Source organism: Cyanistes caeruleus, chromosome 17, assembly GCF_971803275.1.
Source record: "Cyanistes caeruleus chromosome 17, bCyaCae1.hap1.1, whole genome shotgun sequence".
Classification (NCBI taxonomy): Eukaryota; Metazoa; Chordata; class Aves; order Passeriformes; family Paridae; genus Cyanistes; species Cyanistes caeruleus.
The window spans coordinates 4,208,621-4,226,700 of record NC_141717.1 but is presented as its reverse complement, the minus strand read 5'-3'; the positions used below and the strand labels follow the sequence as shown (position 1 = coordinate 4,226,700).

At 41.5% G+C, this 18,080-nt stretch overlaps 1 protein-coding gene across 23 annotated transcripts in view; it reads right to left on the bottom strand.

Annotated features, from left to right (window-relative positions):
- The window catches only part of RBFOX1 (RNA binding fox-1 homolog 1), a 1,112,502-nt gene that overhangs the window by 636,155 nt on the left and 458,267 nt on the right, over nucleotides 1-18,080 (bottom strand). For 22 of the 23 annotated variants that reach the window (XM_086854476.1, XM_086854474.1, XM_086854473.1 and 19 more), the window contains one exon: nucleotides 1,338-1,400. In XM_086854476.1, the coding sequence (XP_086710602.1) occupies nucleotides 1,338-1,400 (63 nt within the window). Of the gene's footprint in view, nucleotides 1-1,337; nucleotides 1,401-17,414; nucleotides 17,477-18,080 lie in introns of those variants that run through there. The other variant, XM_023936565.2, reaches the window with a different exon arrangement.

Genomic DNA, 18,080 nt, shown 5'->3' with positions numbered 1-18,080 from the left:
GTGTTCACAGCCAAATTAATGTTAGCTTCCTCAAAACATGCTGTGATTATCTCAGGGACCACTGTCTCCCCTGAGCTGGAAACCCCAACCTCCTTCCTGCAATTTTTACCAGAATTTTTCTAACAAAAGCTGTCAATTGCATCAAATTCTGCTAAGGGCTGTAAGGTTATTCTGTGCTAGAAAATACTGTTCGTGACAGAGGAAAAGCTAAAAGCAACAAGCATGCTGAGCACTACAGAATTGATTTAAATCCATCCTCAAGATGAACAGGCGCTTTTTTTCCACCCAGTAAGCCTGGCAGTCTTTTTGAAATAATGAAATCTTATTTCAAAGACATTAAGAGGAAGATTGTGTTCCGTGTAGGAGAATAAATGCAAAACTCTTCTTTTTTTTTTCTAGCAAGGACTGTGTCTCTAATTTTTTTCATTGACATGAAACTTTGTGTGTTGGGGCAGAACTCAGCTTCTCACATTAATATAGTGGAAGAAAAAAGTGAATAGTCTATTATTTTGTCAATACCCCTGTGCAACACAGAACAAAGAAGGGTGTAATTATAAATGTATATACAGTAAAAATATACTCAGCCTAATACAGAACAAGCCATGCTCACTGCCTAATATAAAAGATCCAAGAACAGGAGTTTATTTTAAGCAGAGGATTATTAAAAACTGTTTAAGAAGTATAAAATACACATCTTCCAGTAATTAGAGTTTTTTCTGATTCTTCTGTGTTTACTAGTGTAGAAAGTTATATCCTGAATAAAATGTGCTTAATCATTATTGGTTTTATGTATGTGTTACAAAGAAAAACTTCACCAAAGGATAAATGCCAAGTGTGAATGAGCAACAAGTGTTTGGGATTTGAAAGCCTCTTCTCAGAAAGGGAAAAGGCAAAAAATGAATCAGCACAAATACTTTTTTCACATAAATTTTGGAGCTTCCTTCATGATATTCTCTGTTCTGACTTTACAGAGATCATTTTCTAAAGGAAAGCATGATGAATTAATTATCCATAGCTGTTCCAGGGGAAAAAAGTGTCTGTGAGTAATCTGAACACGAGGTAATCAGCCAGAGGTGACACAAACACGACAGTGACACAACCCAAACATGTACAAGGAGAAACACAAGAGAAAAATCACTTCACCCTACAGCCAGAACCAGGCAAGATTATTTTCTAAGCATGTCAGTGCCCACTGAAGAATAAAAGCCATCAGACCCTGTGCTCGTGCTCTTTTGGTGATGCAGCAAGCCGGAGAGTCCAAAAGATTCTGCATTAATTGTGACAGCACAGGACAGACCTCAGAAAACCAAGAGGCAAGACAAAAATCAGGGACTTACTGAGAGGAGGCTCCGCTCATGGAAACAATAGGCACCACTCGCATGGGGCTTCTGTGGAGTTTCCTGGGGAAAGAGAAATGAATTCTTATTGGAATGAGGGATTCAGGGCAGCTCCTGCTCGTGCCCTGCACTCACAGAAGGCTTAAAGATTCAACAAAAAATACACTTGCTAATGCACTGCTTGGGCTGGCACTGCACACACCGCTGGGTCAGAAGTGTGCTTTCATTGTAGTACAAAGCCAAACAGCAAAATCTGCTTATTGATTCACAAGCGTGGTTTTATTATTTATTTATTAAGCATTCCATGGGCAGAAAATACATTCAGACAGTTTGCAATGCATTTGAAACCAAAAATCTATGTTTTCATTGCAAATTTACCTACTAAAATAGACATTACTAAGCTATAACTGTAAATTTTCCCCAGCACAAGTTTCTGTTTCAATAGGAACACACCACTGTAATTTGCTTTTTGTGTATCTTTCAACTGAAAATTTCCAGCATTTCTGCAAAAGAAAAATTATCATAAAATGCGTAACCAAAAGGGGGGCATTCAGAATATATTGCACAAGCACATCTTTGGGAATTCCAGTAGGGTAACACTCTATTCCACGCCATTCTTTCTTATTAATGAGCAGCTGTGACATGTAACATTTTACTGAATTTTTCACTGAATTTTAGTAGGTACAGTAGGCTCAGCCATGTTTTACCTCACAGTCTCCCTACGTGCATTTTTCCACGTGCAAATGGCAATATGTACTCTTTTACACAAATACTCCTGAAAATAGAATTGTTGTTCATATTTTGAGTCTCCAAAAATAATACACACCTAGGTCAGAGTATAATCAAATCATTCTGTGAGTAAATTTAATGTACTTTTTATCCACTTCAGTGAAATTCCAAACAGTAAACACACTGGGTATTTTTTCACAAAATATCCTGCCCCTTATATGTGGTTTCACTTTAAACAAAAAGAAAAAGAAAATTGAATTAGTAACTAAGTAAATAAATCAGTGGTTTCTTTCGAGTGCAAGTGAGGGAAAATGGGGCCAAGGAGCGCCAGCAGCAGGAAGGCACATGCTCTATTGAACATGTCAGGGCAGCATCACAATGATCACACTCTGATAGAAGAACTTCAGGTTTGGAAAGGTGGGGAGCAGAAGCAGCAAACACACTTGAATTTCTGTCTCTTGGAGCTGGGACCATCACTCGGGGAGCATCTCTCAGAGTAAAGAACTGACCTCACACTGAGGCCCTCAGCAGCAATGCCTCACAGCCCACACCCTCCCAACAACAATTTCTGAGCTGAACACACATTTCCTTTTATTTATTTCCTTCTATTTATTCCTTTTATTTTATTTATGCTTTTGCTGGGCAAAAGCAAGCGTGGCACACTTAGAAACTTGCACTTTGTACAGATTTCTCCCCATCTGGGGCACACCCAGCCCTGCTGGGGCAGCACCAGCCAGCCCAGGGCAGATGCCACGACACCGATGACATTCCACCACTCACCCCCAACAGGTCACAATTTCCAGGGCTTGCACAGACCCCTGGGCCTAAAGAAATTCCCTAGAAGTTGTCTGTCTTACCAGAATTTGTTATCCAGCTACTCAGGCAATACCTAAACAACAAGCAAGATTTCAGGCCTATTCACGTGGTTATATGAAAGGCTTTTCAGCAGAAGGAAATACAGGAAGGGAGGAGCTAGAAAATGCCAGTTGTTTTGTGTGAAAAACCCCCAGTGTAATTCTGATAAAATCCTATTTACAGGCCTCAGGATAACCAGGCTGGCTCTGGCCTTGGGCATTACACTTTATTCCTTACACTGCCATCAAACAGTTGAGAACTGTCCACACAAATGATCCCATGAGAAACACCACGTGCACATGCCCAGAGCTAAACCTCCTCTTCCACAACTAGATAAACTGTGGCAAAACACGAATCAGGCAAGTTTTGCACTGCTGTGACTCAGAAATAAATTCCCAATCAGCAGAGTTTTGCTTGCAGCTGGTACTGCAACATTTGCAGGTGGCAGGGGCACAAAGAGCAGCAGAACCCTCCTGCAGTGACCACAGAGCTCCTGCTCCGTCCAGAGACGAACTGGAGAGGCAGCAAGTCCAGCTGAGTGTGTAGGGAGAAGTTTGGCAGAGATGATGAGCTATTAAGAGTCACTTAAAAATGAAGAAGTGTTTCCAGGTGAAAGTGTTGGTAGTGAGGTACCCTAGGGGCTTCTCCCTCTGGGCAGCCCAAGCAAGCCCAGGCTGTTCTGCAGGGTCACTGAGGGAGAGCCCCAGGCCATTCAGGCTTCACAAAATATTCCAAGACTATCCCAGACATGTTATTATTTTCCAGTAGAAGTGGCTTCATGAAGCATTGTATTAAAGAAAAAAAATACAACAAAAAACCAAAACCCTGAACCAATAATAAAAATCACTGCTAATACATATATACAATTACTAAGTCTGACTTAACATTTACTGCTTCAAACCCTTATCAAAAGCCCAGGTCTAAATTGATCTAATCTGATATTTTTAATTCTGCTCTAAAAATGCAATTAAACAATGATATCTGTGGCTGCAAGTTAAAAGCCATTCCCTTTAGATAACAACCAAATACAACAAGCAGTGAGTTCTGCCATCATTAGACTTCTAACCATATTACTTCTATTTTGAGGCTTTTTTTGTTTGGTCTCAGTTTAATTTCCTGTCAGCCTTACAAGAGATTTCTAATGTTTGGGCTGTAGGATATGCTCTGATTAAAAATAATCTTCCCAATTACTGCCTGGCATGACTCTACTGCCACATGCACTCTGCCACTGGCTTCTGCATTTCTGTCAGCAGTAATTGTGTCTGTAGCTTCTAACTGTAAATGAAAACCCAGGGGGCATATTTGGGTTCCAGTTTCCTTTGCCCAGCCATATCTTTTAATTTGCACTGTCTGTCAAAAGGAGATGTTTGTAGGCACTAAAAGGAAATCCTCAGAACATCAGGTTAAAAAAAGGGAAAAGGAGAAAAAACAAAATGCAACTGGAATATGATAAACCACATTTGATATTTATGCCAGGATACTCAACACAGAGCAGCTCACTGCACTGATTAGCCTTAGAAGAGGGGGACTGAAACCATTTACTGAGCATTTCTAGCTGCACTTTGTTACCATTAAACTTAATCCTGAATCTTAACCATCACCTTAGTATGGCTTTTTTATTTTTTTTATTTCTTTTAATTCAATCATTACAATGAATACTTTACCGAACAGCATTTCTTATCACAGTGGAAAAAAATTATTTCTCTGGGCTCTGGCCTAAACAGTGCTGTGGGATTTCCATCTGCAGCCTGGTTGGGCCCCAGACATTCCCCCCTTTGATCACCCTGCTCCTTCTCTCCAGCCTCTGGGTACCTGTGGAGTCTCAGCAGTGCCCTGGCCTCCCTCCATCCCCCTCCATCCCCCTGGGCTGCTGCTCCTGGAGATCCCAGCTGGGTCTGGGGCTCAGCACAGCTCCTGTCTCAGCACAGCTCCTGTCTCAGCACAGCTCCTGTCTCAGCACAGCTCCTGTCTCAGCTCTGCTCTCCAGCCCCGGCTGGGCTCTGCTCGCTGGGCTCCATCCCCCAGGGCTGGCACACATCCCTCAGGGCTCAGAGCTGGCCCCCAGTGCAGCCACAGCCCCAGGGATGTGCTGGATGTGTGTTCAAGCCCCTCACGGGCTCCCTGTCCCCCTCAGGAGTGATGGAAAGGCAGCCCCATGTCCCCAAAGGTGTCCCTGTGTCCCCAGGGGAGGGGGACACACTCCTCCGTGTGACAGGAGCAGGAGGTGCCCTGGGCACAGACCCTTCCAGAGCACCGAGCACAGGCTGTACCCTGCAAAGTGGGCACAGGAGAAACTCAAGGAGGAGAAAAAGCACCTGATACCATGTCAGGAACAGAGCTTTGTGTGGAAGGGAAGAAGCACAACCAAGCACATGTGCAAGAATGCAGTGTGGGACATGGGACACTGCAAAGGGTAACAGCATCAACAGAAGACAGCTGCAGCTATTGCTGGGAGCAAATATCCACCATAAAATGAAAGTCCTGTAAAGTCCTCTGGAAATAATTGTCTGTCTCAGTCTCTGAGATTTCAAAATTAAGTAAATTTTTTGTCTCAGAATGGCACACAGCACATTTGGGATCCGAGGCCTGCATGAAGCATATTTTTATACAAAGGAATCATGGAAGTTTTCTTTGTGACAGGAGGATAAACACTGAAATTTGGTGAATGTGAGCAGGGATTTGTCCAAATAGCACTTAAAATTGAGCAGCTTATTTTGGCATAAGAACTAATTTGAAATATTAAATGCAAATGTTAGTGCTCTGCACTGTGTTTGCTGGTCGATGCTCTGTTCTGTTTATATCTGCAGGTGAGGGGAGACACTGGAAAGGTGAGAACAGACTCGATCTCAGCTCTGTCCTGAACCTTTGGCACAGCAGCCCAGGTGTAACCTTCCTTTTGTAGGGCTCTGCCCCTCAGTGCATATTCTGTGCAACAAAAGACTGGTAATAGATAAAAACTTTAACACATCAGCCAAAAGGTCTGTGCAGTGGAGACTGAGACCACCGCTGCCTTCACAACTGCACGGTGGTACAGAGCAAAAATGGCACAGATCTGTTAAAATATTATTTTTAAAAGATTGCACAAGAAGTTCTTCGTGCCCCTCTGAGCCCTAAAGGGCAGCAGGGCTGCACGTGCTGCAGGACAGAACCAGACTGTGAAAACCTCGAGCCATCCTCGCTTCTGTTTCCACACCTTACCTGAGATAAAGCCATCATTTACAATGTATATCCTCCTACCTGGGAATGAAACCACCAGAGGGTTTCAATAAATACCTGCTTTTTTAAAAAAGCCACTGAGTTAGAAAGGGTAACTCCTGTGACCGAGGCCATGTGGATGTTTATGTATTTATTCAGTATACAAGCTGTAGGATTAAGTGTGGCAGTAAACATCCCATGAAGTTGAAAGGACTTCATGATATGTTTATTCCTTCGTGAAGGGAATGTTGGTCTCTTACCAAAGGACCTTTCAGCATTTTGAGGCAGAGCCTCAGCTGTGGAGAGTCAGCTCCTCTGTCAATGTGGGGCAGGGGCAAAGCCCAGGGCACGGAGCTTCCCCATTCCTGTTGTCACCGAGACTCTTGAGTCCCAGAACTTTTCTTCTCATTTTTCTGTCTGTTTGTTCCTCCCCATTTTCTGCAGTACCTGTTCAGCCTCAGGAGCAGGTAGAAAACTCCACCAATTCCAGCAGTGCAGCTCCCTAGGCAGCCCTGGTGCCTGCCACACTGAGAGCACTTAGCACAAATTCCAGGGAACAGCACGCTCAAAGGAGCTGCAGAAATAACAAAATTATTTGAAAAAGGCTTATCTGTCCTCATCTGCCACTAGAGAAGCCCTTCCACCGATTCCAGTGGGGAGCTGTTAGCCCTGAGTACCTGGCTCCTGACAAACACTAAAAAGCAGGAACATTATACTTCCAGAACACAGGCTTTGCATTCTGCATTTTTAAACTAATGGTTCTCTCATCTATCACAGGTCAAGAACTGAATCACACCTCTACAAGCAATGCAGTTTGGAAAGGAATATAGCATGTAGAGAGAAGAATTTTGTTTTTTTTTAACAGAAACTTTGGCATTGCTTAAGAACCGTAGATGTTAATAACATTTGAAATCAAGGACTAGAATAAGAAAAATAAAAAAAACACCAGTTTATCCAACAGTTTTGTGATTTATTCTTAGAGAAACAGCACAACTCTAGGCTACATCTCTGAGCCCTAGCAGAAAAATAATAGTTAGAGGGTCCATCACATTCCATGGACTGGAACGTGTCTCTTGTGGACAAGGTAAAGAAAAAATCTAATTTGGGTAGACACACCAAATTTTCTGATCCAAAGACATTTTTATCACCACAGGAAATAAAAGCATCATTTCACACACAGACTGGAGACAGAGGAGGGGGTGGGATGGATCAGCTGACAAACACAATCTCCATGAAAATGGACTTTTGTAAGGTCACCAGGGCTTGAAAGGGTGCAGCCTTCCCCCAGCTATGACACAAATGGTGCTGGAGGCATCCCCAGCCCCTGGCACCCACCACAGGCTGCAGAGAAGGGAGAAGTCACTGCACCCTTTGCACAGGGGCTGGTGTAGCTCTGTCTAAAGGCTTCTTACTGTTTATGAAGAAAAATTATTTCAGTCTGAAAAAGAGGCAAAAATAAAATAATCTAAGCCTGCCGTGTTTGGAGATTTACTCCTGCTACATAAAATCATTTCAAAGGACAAGTTAGTGTTTGTTTTATACAACACAGGAGAGCCTTGGGCTGAAAGAATTATTTATTATTGTTGCTTCCTGCTGGGTGTAATTTGACAATGATTACAAAATGTAAAGTCACAAGTAGGGAGAAGTCCATGCAGATCCCACACTGGAGTTCAAGTGCTCTCCTCTGATCAGAAAGAAAGGAAGGAGGAAGCTGTGTCAAGCAGCAGATTTTCCCCAAGAGAAACATGACTTTCCATGGGAGGAAAAAGGATCACAAAGTATAAATGATGCAACCCACAGGCCAGGCACACAGAATACATCAGTGAAAAAGTCTTAGGCTCAGATTGGTTATTTGTAAATAAACAAAAAATATGAGGGTTTTTTTGTTTGTTTTTTTTTTTTTTTTTAACTAGAGTTCTTTCATCAGAAAAAGAACCAGATTTGTAAACATCACACATTTCTGAATGACCAGTTCCACACATTTTTTCCTCCCTCATGACCTCCCCCAGCATCCCAGGAAAATCCCAGGCTGCAGGTAATGGTTCCTCCTCCATCCCTCCCAGCATCAGGAGCTCAGCCCAGCCTGGTGAAATGAACCCACTCATCCCTGGGAGCAGCCAGGGGCTGGGACAGGAGCCTGCCAGCTTCTGCAAACCTCTCACCCAGCTCCTGAGCCTCACACTTAATATTCACACTGGATTGCAAGCTATGTACTCAAGGATAAAGCCCAGTAATAATAAAGATTCACAGTCTGACAGGCTCAGCATACAAATTCTCAGTGCAGAGCTCACTTTGAATATATCTCTTTTTTTAATCTAAAAATGAATCAGGAGTTTTCCTCTTATAAAAGAAACAAGAGTACTTCCCATTTAGTAAGGGAAACAATGGCATGAGAAAATATAATTTTAGTTTACATTTAGATATTAGTGAAGAAGCACCAAAATAAATATTTTACTTCAATATCAGAACACTGTGTCCCCAGTCCTTGTCTTGCTCACCAGACACAGGAATACATCAAATAAGCTATGCAGTTTCTTTTTTTTTTTGCAGGGCCAAATCCTTTCAGCCAGAAATACACTACTTTAAACCATTATAGAATTTGCCCACATCGCCAGCAACTTACAGCTTGTATTTAACATGTCAGCTGTGAAGCCAAAATCACTGGAAATATTTCAAACCTCAGTATGTGTTACTCAAACATGGTACCTAACCAGTGGTCCCACCAGTCCCACACTGGGTCACCAATGAACAATATTCTGGGTACTGTTTAAATTTCACTCTACCTCTCTGTCTTACTCATGTTTTATTTTATATTTTATTCAATTTAGTACTGTGCTTTGTACAGTAATATACTAATTATTTTACAGTGGCACTGTGAAGTCATAGCCCATTTGTTTTATTTTTCTAGTTAATGTTTATTTTATGTTACAACAACCTGGCAACTTGCTCCTGGGGTGGGTTATTTTTTTTGTCTGTTAAGTAAATGTTATATATGTAGGAGGTGGTTTCAAATGAACAAAATTATAATAGATTTTACACTGAAAATACTGTTACTAAACATTAGCTCCCCTTAGATTCTTTTGCTTGTTTTGTATTTTGCTTCAAATGTCCACAGTTCTATGACTAAATCTACCTTTTCCTTTAAAAATCGCATTGCATCCAGCTTAACTCCATCTCACTAAATCACCTTGGTACTCATACTTTGATTCATTACATTTCACTGCCTTTCATATTAAAATTATTCCATTTCTTTCCCTACTCCCCACATTACTTTGACCATGCCAAGTCTCACTCTGTGCAATGTCTCCTTACATTGCACCCTCACAGAACTCCCTCTGTTAACACCTGATCGTGCTCCCTGTGAGTTTTCCTGCAGAACTGCCTTCCAAAACAACCCCAGGAATTCTGACTCCATCCCCCTGCCCCATCCCCCCAGATCACAGATTCTGGGCACAGAGGATTGAGGCACGGTGGAGTTTGGCTCACACCATGAAAAATGGAACTATTTTCAATCTACAGAGGGAACAAGCAGCTGAATCTCCAGATCACACAAATATGATTATTATGGCATAAACTGCTGCTCGTTCTTACTCTCTTCTTGACCAAAGCTACATTTCTCAGGGATTCCACCCACAATCAGCATTCACTTCTCAGACTTAATACAAAAATGAAGCAATAGCTCCTCTATTCCCATAAAAATATTTTTCTTCACTTCTTAATTGAGACTTAGAAAATTGAGCCTTAGAAAAAGATCATCTCCAATGCTAAGCAACAGATCAGCATCTCTCTTTAGAGAGTGCAGATACGGAAGTGCAGGAACCTGAGCTCAAATCGAGGATGAGGTGGTTGAAAGAACACTAAAAATGGATATTGCTCAGAGCTGCCCTCCCCGCTGCTTCCCAAGGGTGTGTGAACAATCCTTCCTGGCCCAGTGCACTCCCAGCAACTCAGAGGAGACAGAATCTTCTCCAAGCTAATTTCTCCTCCTGGCAGCTGCTCTGCTGCTCTTTGGCTTCTCCAGCCGGGAGCTGGGTGTGTGGGGCTGGGGAGTGCCCCTGTGCAGGGCTGACCCTGGGCAAGGAGGGGAGAGCAGCCAGAGCCAGCAGGAGCTGCCACACAGCAGCCACCAAGTGCCCCAAGCTGGTTGCCAGCTGTGATATCCAGGTTGTTATTTCTATTTGCAGCTCATCAAGAGTTAGGCTGGATTCAAAACGCTGCCACATTTACCAAAAGCTGCAAATCCCAGCCTGAGTCACTCAATCTGCTGGGCAATAACCAAACCCTGCCTGGCTGCAGTGTCAGGTGTCTTCATCTTTCCAGGGGTTAAGAGAAGTTGTTAGAAGGACTAGGAGATAACTGCTCGCCCCAATGGAATTTTATTCCAAGTCAAATTAAAAATGGCTCAGTGTCTTGTTACTGAAGGCAATCCCTTTAAAAGCATCAGCTCCTTACTGCTGTAAGGTAACAGTTTGTCTAAAGGAATCATGGCAATACTTATATTTTTTCCCTAATTTTACCTTGCAAAACATTTTGGAAATGCTTTTGGAATGAAAAAAAAAATTAAACATTTCAAATCATGATTAAGATCTAGCCTACTAAACCAAAACAAGATTATTTTCTTCATTCAAAAATACACCTTCATAGTTTATAGCTTGAAAAATCTGTTCAGGAAGGAATGATTCAAATCTCAGAGCCAGAACTCACAGACAACTGGTAAAATGTCTTTGTCCTGTTTAAATATCAAAGCTCTCCTGGGTATCACTCAGATCTACCCATCATAATTCAGATAGTTGTGAATAATTCAAGATGTTATGCTTTAACTTCTATCAGCAATTCCCTAGAAGAGGAGCAGTAAGTAAGCATTTCTTCTAAGTTATAGCATGGATCCATATAATTAATATTTTGATGTACTTTACCTGTCTTACTGTTTGCTCTTGTGATATTAAGTTGATATTAAATAAATAACACACTCAGCTAACTTGTCCCACTTTTCAAAGATACTCCAATTTATGTAATTGCTTTATTTAATTTATTGTTGCTTCTTTACTCAAGTTGCATATTCTGTTAAGGTGCTATCAATGGAATTAGCTGGTTCTTAGTAGGAAACTTTTTTAGCCAAGCCAGTGTTTTTATTGCAAAAGGAATGCAGTGCTTGTGCTTCCATGGAATCAAAATACCCTTTTAATGGTGGGAAATAACCTGCTTCATCTTTGCATGTTTTCCTTGGCATGCTGAAGCAAACCAGTGATGATGTGTTGTTATCCAAGCATAAGAAAAATAGAAGCACCCCACTAACAAACCTCAGAGGTGACTAAAGGCACATAAAATCATATGAAAACAGCAACTAAAATATGCTCTTGTTTTTCAAATAAGAATTCAGAGAAAGCCTCTGTCCAAGTGACTGTAAATTTTGTATCAAGCTTGCACAATTTTGAAATTAAATCTGGCAACATGAAGAAAGACTGATTTCAGCTTTTCTTATTTGCTAATAGGGAAGAGTTAAACTTTACTTCACAAAGTAAATACACCTCTTTGGTTAGAAGGATGAAGAATCAAGACAGTTTTATTCCTGAAATAAACTTCATTTCTGCTGGCCACAGCACTGTCCAGTGCTGTCCTCCAGGAGCTGTGCTCATCTGCTCCCCAGGCTCACAAAGACAACGCTCAAGGTGAACAGGAGTGGGGACACAACGAGAGGAAAATAAATCTCTGGAAACTGAGAGAAAATTAACTTGTTTATACTGCCCTCCCTCAGTCACTTCCATTCATGAAAGGTATTAATTTTGACTATTAATTAGCATGGCATCTGTCCCTGCCCTGCTGGCAGGAGACCAGGGAGCACGGGCAGCGCTCGCTGCTGCTCCAGGTGTGCAGTGGCTGAAAACTCATTTCTGAACCACTCCACCGCAGGAGCAACAATTTACACAGAATCACCTGGCTCTAACACCCCTCCAAAAACACATTAAGTGAGGATTTGCAGTACATGGAAGCATTCTGGACATATTTTCCAAACTTAACTTCCCTTGGCAATGCACTGATACCAACTGCTGTACAGGAGGCAAAAGCTCAAAGCCCACAAACCCAACACACCATTATTCCATTTATTCCATAAATCACCTGGCTTTAGGAAAGCACACATCTACTACACAGTCTGAAAGAGAATTACTGCCATTGCACATAAAACATGTTGCATTCCTAAAAAAGTTCTGAACACACAGTAATAAACTGCTAAATTTTTAAAAGTGAACTGTGTCGTGTGTCTCAGAATTGGATTTCTCAGTACTTTTTGTATTTTCTACCTTGTTCTTTTATTTCATGGCAAAACGCTGCCATGTCAGCATGTGTACTATAACAGAGGTATAATTATACATGCACTGCCAGGGAGAAACACCTCAAATATCACATTTCTGGGAACCTGCACTGACAGCTGGAACACAACAGCAAAACGCCCACCAGACTGGAGCATTTATGAATTCCTGCACAATTCCAGATGCTTTTTTGTAACTTCCATTATATTTGTGAAACTGTTTACACCAAATTTTACCTTTGATGCCACAGCATCAAAGCCTTGGAGTTCCTCGCTGCACATATCAGTCCTGTAGTGTCAGACAAAACGCTTCTATTTATGGCTAAAATGACAAGAGAGCACACATTTCCTTCCCCATGTGCCAAATACCAGACTGACAGCAATGGAATCTCAAAATAATCCTCTAATACCTGAAACCCCTTTGAGTACCTCAATACATCAAGTGTTAAACGTTTTATAACACCCATAAACACTCCAAGAGTCTAATGAAGCTTATACTACTAAGAGTGCAACAAGTGAAAGGTGGTGTAAAAATCAATTTTCTTTCACCTCAGCTGATTTATAGTCCTTCCTGAACAAATTAATTTCACACTAAGCAACTGGTTTAATAAAACTTGAGAGCAGCCCTATATTAAAGAGTTTTGTTCTTACTCCAGGCAGAGATAACTTGGAAATAGTAAAACAGCAGTCTGGGATTACTCTGCTATTTGTAAAGCCTGGCCTGCCTCATTTCACAGTTTTTTCTCACTGAGTTTTATTTCTGAACTTGTGAAAATGAATTTTAAAAAGCACAATTCAGGTTTGCAGTCCAGAAATTACATTATAAATAATAACATATAAAACTAAACCAGGAGAGTATGAAAATATATCCCAGGGAAATAAACACATCCGGGACCTTAGTCCCCAAACTGAGAATTCAGCTGTGCTTAATTCTAACCCTGTCTGCAATACAAATATTGTATTACAAATCATAAAATCAAGGGGATTGCTGAGGCACTTGATGTGAAACAGGGATGTGCCACTGCAGCACAGCTGGAATATCCAGCATTTCTGTCCCCTCCCCTCTGCTGTTGGAGCTGCCTTCACATTTTTAATCCCTTACAGCCCCAAGAAATCCCTGCACACACAAGGACACCTCCTCCTTTTCCCCATCCCCACAACCATCAACAAATTCTGCTGGGTAATGAGGAAGAAGACAGAGATAAAAACTAAATTTCAAAATAAAGTCTATTTCCTATCCATAGATTGAAATAAGTGACAAATTACACACATTAAGACCTCTCTGGAGCTTTGCTTGTAGATCTCAGCTGCTCAACACAATTGCATTTTCTTGCAGAGGCTTTAGAACTTAACCAGCTGAAGAAAATAAAGCAAGCAGGACAGAGCACTCTGCAGAGTGCACAGAACACAAAACCAGGAGCTCAAGCTGACAAAGAAAAAAAAGAAATGTTCTGAAAACTGAGATCAGCTGAGCCTTTTTTTACCATTATTGTCTCTGTTGCCTGTAGCTATGAGAGAAGTCAGAGCTACAGACTGGATGTAACTCCTCTCCCACCTCACTTGCACATCTTCCTGTGGCTTCCAGGATATGATCCTAAGGCAAAAATGTTCATAAAAGCAGAACAGGTTCATAGAACCTGGAATGTATGCAAAATGTGTGTAATAAATACCTCCCACACAAATTGAGTCATTTCAGGAATATGAATGCATCTCTGGAGTGTTTGTTTAATAATGTTTTTAAAAGTAATTTAACTTTTTCAGCAATAGGCACACATTGCAATTGTGCTAAGCATTTTTGGCCAGCATGGAGATTTGATTTGCTTGCTGTTGATTGAAAAACACATGAACAAAATCACTGCTATTTTTCTGAGATTAAAAATGTCATTTGAGGCTTCAGGTTTGCGTTTTCTGATGCTTAAGCTGAAAAAGCTAATGTGGTTTGTGACCCCAAAGCCAATTCACCAGAACATGAAGCAGCAAACAGACCACAATTAGATCCATAATGGTGACTTAAACATGAAGTAACACAAGATAATTGAAAGTTGTTTGTTATTTTTTTTTTCTCATCTCACCTGCATAAAAATTCCCTGAATGACAAAAAGGTGTGAAGGCACACAAAAAAGGACTTTCCCATTAATCTTAAATATGAACACTGGGATTCATAGTGGGGGCAGGATGTGGCAGGAAGAAAGCACACACCGCTGTAATTTGTGGAAAAGCAGTCAAGGAAATAATTTATCTTCTTGTTTCCAAAATACAAAAAATATAAAAAAAGATTTGCTAATGGGAAAATTTTGCCTGAATGACACCAGTCATTTAAGGGAGCTCCAAAGGAACAAAAAAAAGGAGAAAAGCTATATAGGAAAGGCAAATAAATGAAGGTTTCTTATATAACAAATCAAGATGTCAATTATTTTAACAAAGAGCAACTAGTGTAACATTTGACTTAACTCCATTTCTAAACACTGCACCAATGATTTTCCTTGACACTGTGTAAGGCTATTAACAGATTCCACTAGAGATTGGAGAAATTTAAGTATTAATGGAGTTTTTACAAGAAATTAAGAACCAAATGAGAAAATCTTTATGTTTAAGGCATTCAGGTTAATTAATTCAACCTGGTAGACAAGGACAAAGTAAATCTTAGTTTCAACCTTTGTGTTTCTAGGTAAACTAAAAAGGGGGATAACCTACATATTTTATTAAAGCTCCTAATCCTACCCCACATTTGACCAGGTATGTTTTTAACCTAATGAAAACTGCATGGTGAAAACTGGCAGAACAAATTATTCCTTTTTCATAAGAAACAAGACACATTCTGACTGGAGCAATTAACAGTTGTCCCAGCTCACTGCAAATTGCCATGCTTTAAAAATCCCTCCAATTCCAGAGTGGTACTTAGCTGAGAACCTTGGTTTCAGGTGGTATTTTAATGATTCTTAGATTGGTTTGAATGGCAAAAGAAGAAAAGTTGAGTTCAGTTCCGAAGGTTCTGCTTGTTCACAGGTGCTTCTGACCAAGCCTTTTTGCACAGTCCTTCGTCTCCAGCACAGAGTGCCAGGAGAAAAAGCTTCTACAGAAACAATATTCTCCTCAAGAACCATCCATAAGCCATTGCTATGTCCCTGCTTGCTTACACCATCAGTAGAACAAACCCTGGGCCCAGTCTCTGACTGTATTTGAAACTGTTCCACACCTTTTAAACACAACTTTCCACCTAAGGGCACGAAGGCTTTTGGCAAACTCTCCTGTGCCACATTCCCTCTGCTTCCAAGTGTTGCCCTCAAATCACAGCTTGCCAGCTCTGATTATTCTCTCTCCACTTGATAATCAGGATTTCAATTCTTCTTTCCTTCCATTGCTACTTCTGACAATCTTTTTTTTTTTTGCCTACAAAATGTCTGTTTGAGAATTGCATTAACCAGGATGCCATTTTCCTCAACTGGCAGCAAATTTGCAAACAAAAATGCAGGTGTCAGTGCAGTCAAGGCAGAAGGGGAGCTGGGGGAGCCAAGTTCCCTAAGGAAGGCAGATTTGAAGAGCAGCCCTTTGCCAAGCAGCCAGAGCAGGATATTCCACAGCTTTTTGTTGATTTAAGGTCTGTGGCACACTGCAGCTGTCACAACGAAGGGCAGACAAAAGACAGGCTGTTGACTGGAAAATGCTTTAAAGCACAGCAGTTTTATAAAGTATTCACCTGGCATTTGTCTCCTGTAACATGTCTCTGTGTAATACAAGCTATTTCTCTCCCTCCTCGCTCTTTAGAGAGATATGAAGTTTAATGTACTGACTGGTACTTAACAATCAGATTTTGTCAGCTTTTGTGCTGAATGGCACCTTCCTTCTCCCATCGCCTTTCCCAGCACTGTTCCCAGTGTAAATTATTGCCTCATTCCCGGGGAAGGTGACAGATCCATGCGGTGCCTCGGAGCAGGGAGCTCGGGAGGGAGCAGAGTGCTGTCAGGCAAATCACCCTGATGGCACATAAATCCTCCCTGCTGTCACCAAGGCCACTTCCACCTGCTGCCTGCCTCCCCTCGGCTCCCCTGGCCCTTCCCCAGCTGCAGCCACAGCCCTGGGGCCGGAGGGTCCCTGCTGCCTGCACTGTGCACACAGGATGCTTTCCCTCATCCTCTCAGGACCACTCCCAGTGCTGATCCAGGTACCCATTTTGGCCCTGCAGGAAAAGTCCCCGAGACTGAGGGACACAAACAAAACCCCACAGGCTGTGCACGTGCCTGTGGAGCAGCAAAAACAAACCACAAACTTCTACCCTTTCCGAAATGACCCATCCTGCCCTCTCGCCAAGCGCTCCCCACACAGCCACAGGGAAAGCCCCAGGAAAGGCTCAGGTGAGAACTTCACCTGGCTGATGCTGCAATCAAGCAGGCAACACCCAGAACACCAAAAAACCAGTTAGCAAGACACCATCACCGTTAAAATGATTTGATTCTCAAGCCAATCCTCCCCCTGAGTCCAAGAGGAGATCCCAGCACCTTGTTTCAAGGTGTGGGGCCAGAAGCTGCGGCTCAGACTGCTCTGAGCGAGCTCCTCGGAGAGGAACTTCACTGCACATGGGAGCTCTGCAAGGAGAAAATTTGCTTCAGCTGAGCTCATTATTCAGCACAGAACTGAATAATTTGTGCCTGAGAAGTTTGATGGCATTAACAAAATTCCAAAACAAGTGCTGGTGAAAGAACTTTGCTTTCACCACGCTGCTCCTTAGAAAGACGCTCCGGTCATGTGCTCAGGATCCAGAGGATGAATGAAAATCATGAGCTAAGGAAGCCTTTCCATCAATAGGAGGAACAAGATGTGAGAGGAGGCAGCAACAGCTGTGAACAAAATTCACCTCTGTCCCAGAGTAAGTAGAAAATCTGAATTCAGCTCAGAAACAGCAAGAACACACGTGCACCAGGCTCCACAGCACACACACTGCAAGGCAGGATAGCACACTATTTAAATAAAACATTCTGAATAGCTTTGTTTACCTGTAAACTATTCAAAAGTGCACACCACTGTTTTTGATCCTTCATCATCATCACCGAGGAGAAAATTCTGGGAAACACAATGACACATTGCAAAGTGAGGAACTGAAATCCAGTGGCATTGTCACTGAAGAGAGATCGATTCCACAGCTGCCTGAAGCATTGCAGTTTCAAATCCCACAGCAAGCTCCTTCCCTGGAAATATTTAAAGATCAGCTCCAGAATAATTTCAGTTCTAAATTACCCTGTTTCCTCCTTTCTCTTCATCAGGTTCAGATTTTATTTATGCTACTTTTTTCTGTCACAGTAATTTATTACTGAAAATACATTTTCAACTATTTTAAGAAAAGAACGTGTTTTTAAAATAATTTTATCGTGGACAAGAAATCACTTTGAAATAATATCATAGCTCAAATAAATTTATAGTTCCTGGAACCAATATAAGTATGTATTTTCCATTTTCTTTTTAGCAGTGTATATAATGAATTTAACAGATTTTGCTGATGCAAACACAACCCAGTCTAAAGAAATTCCTTATCAGTGACAGCAACAGAGACAAAAATCTGCAAACAATGTTAAGTGATAATAAAAGAAGAAGAGGAATGAATCATCTAGGTTGTAAAAATCAGCTGGAAGAACCTTTTTAAGTATAAAAAGGGAGGCAGAAAA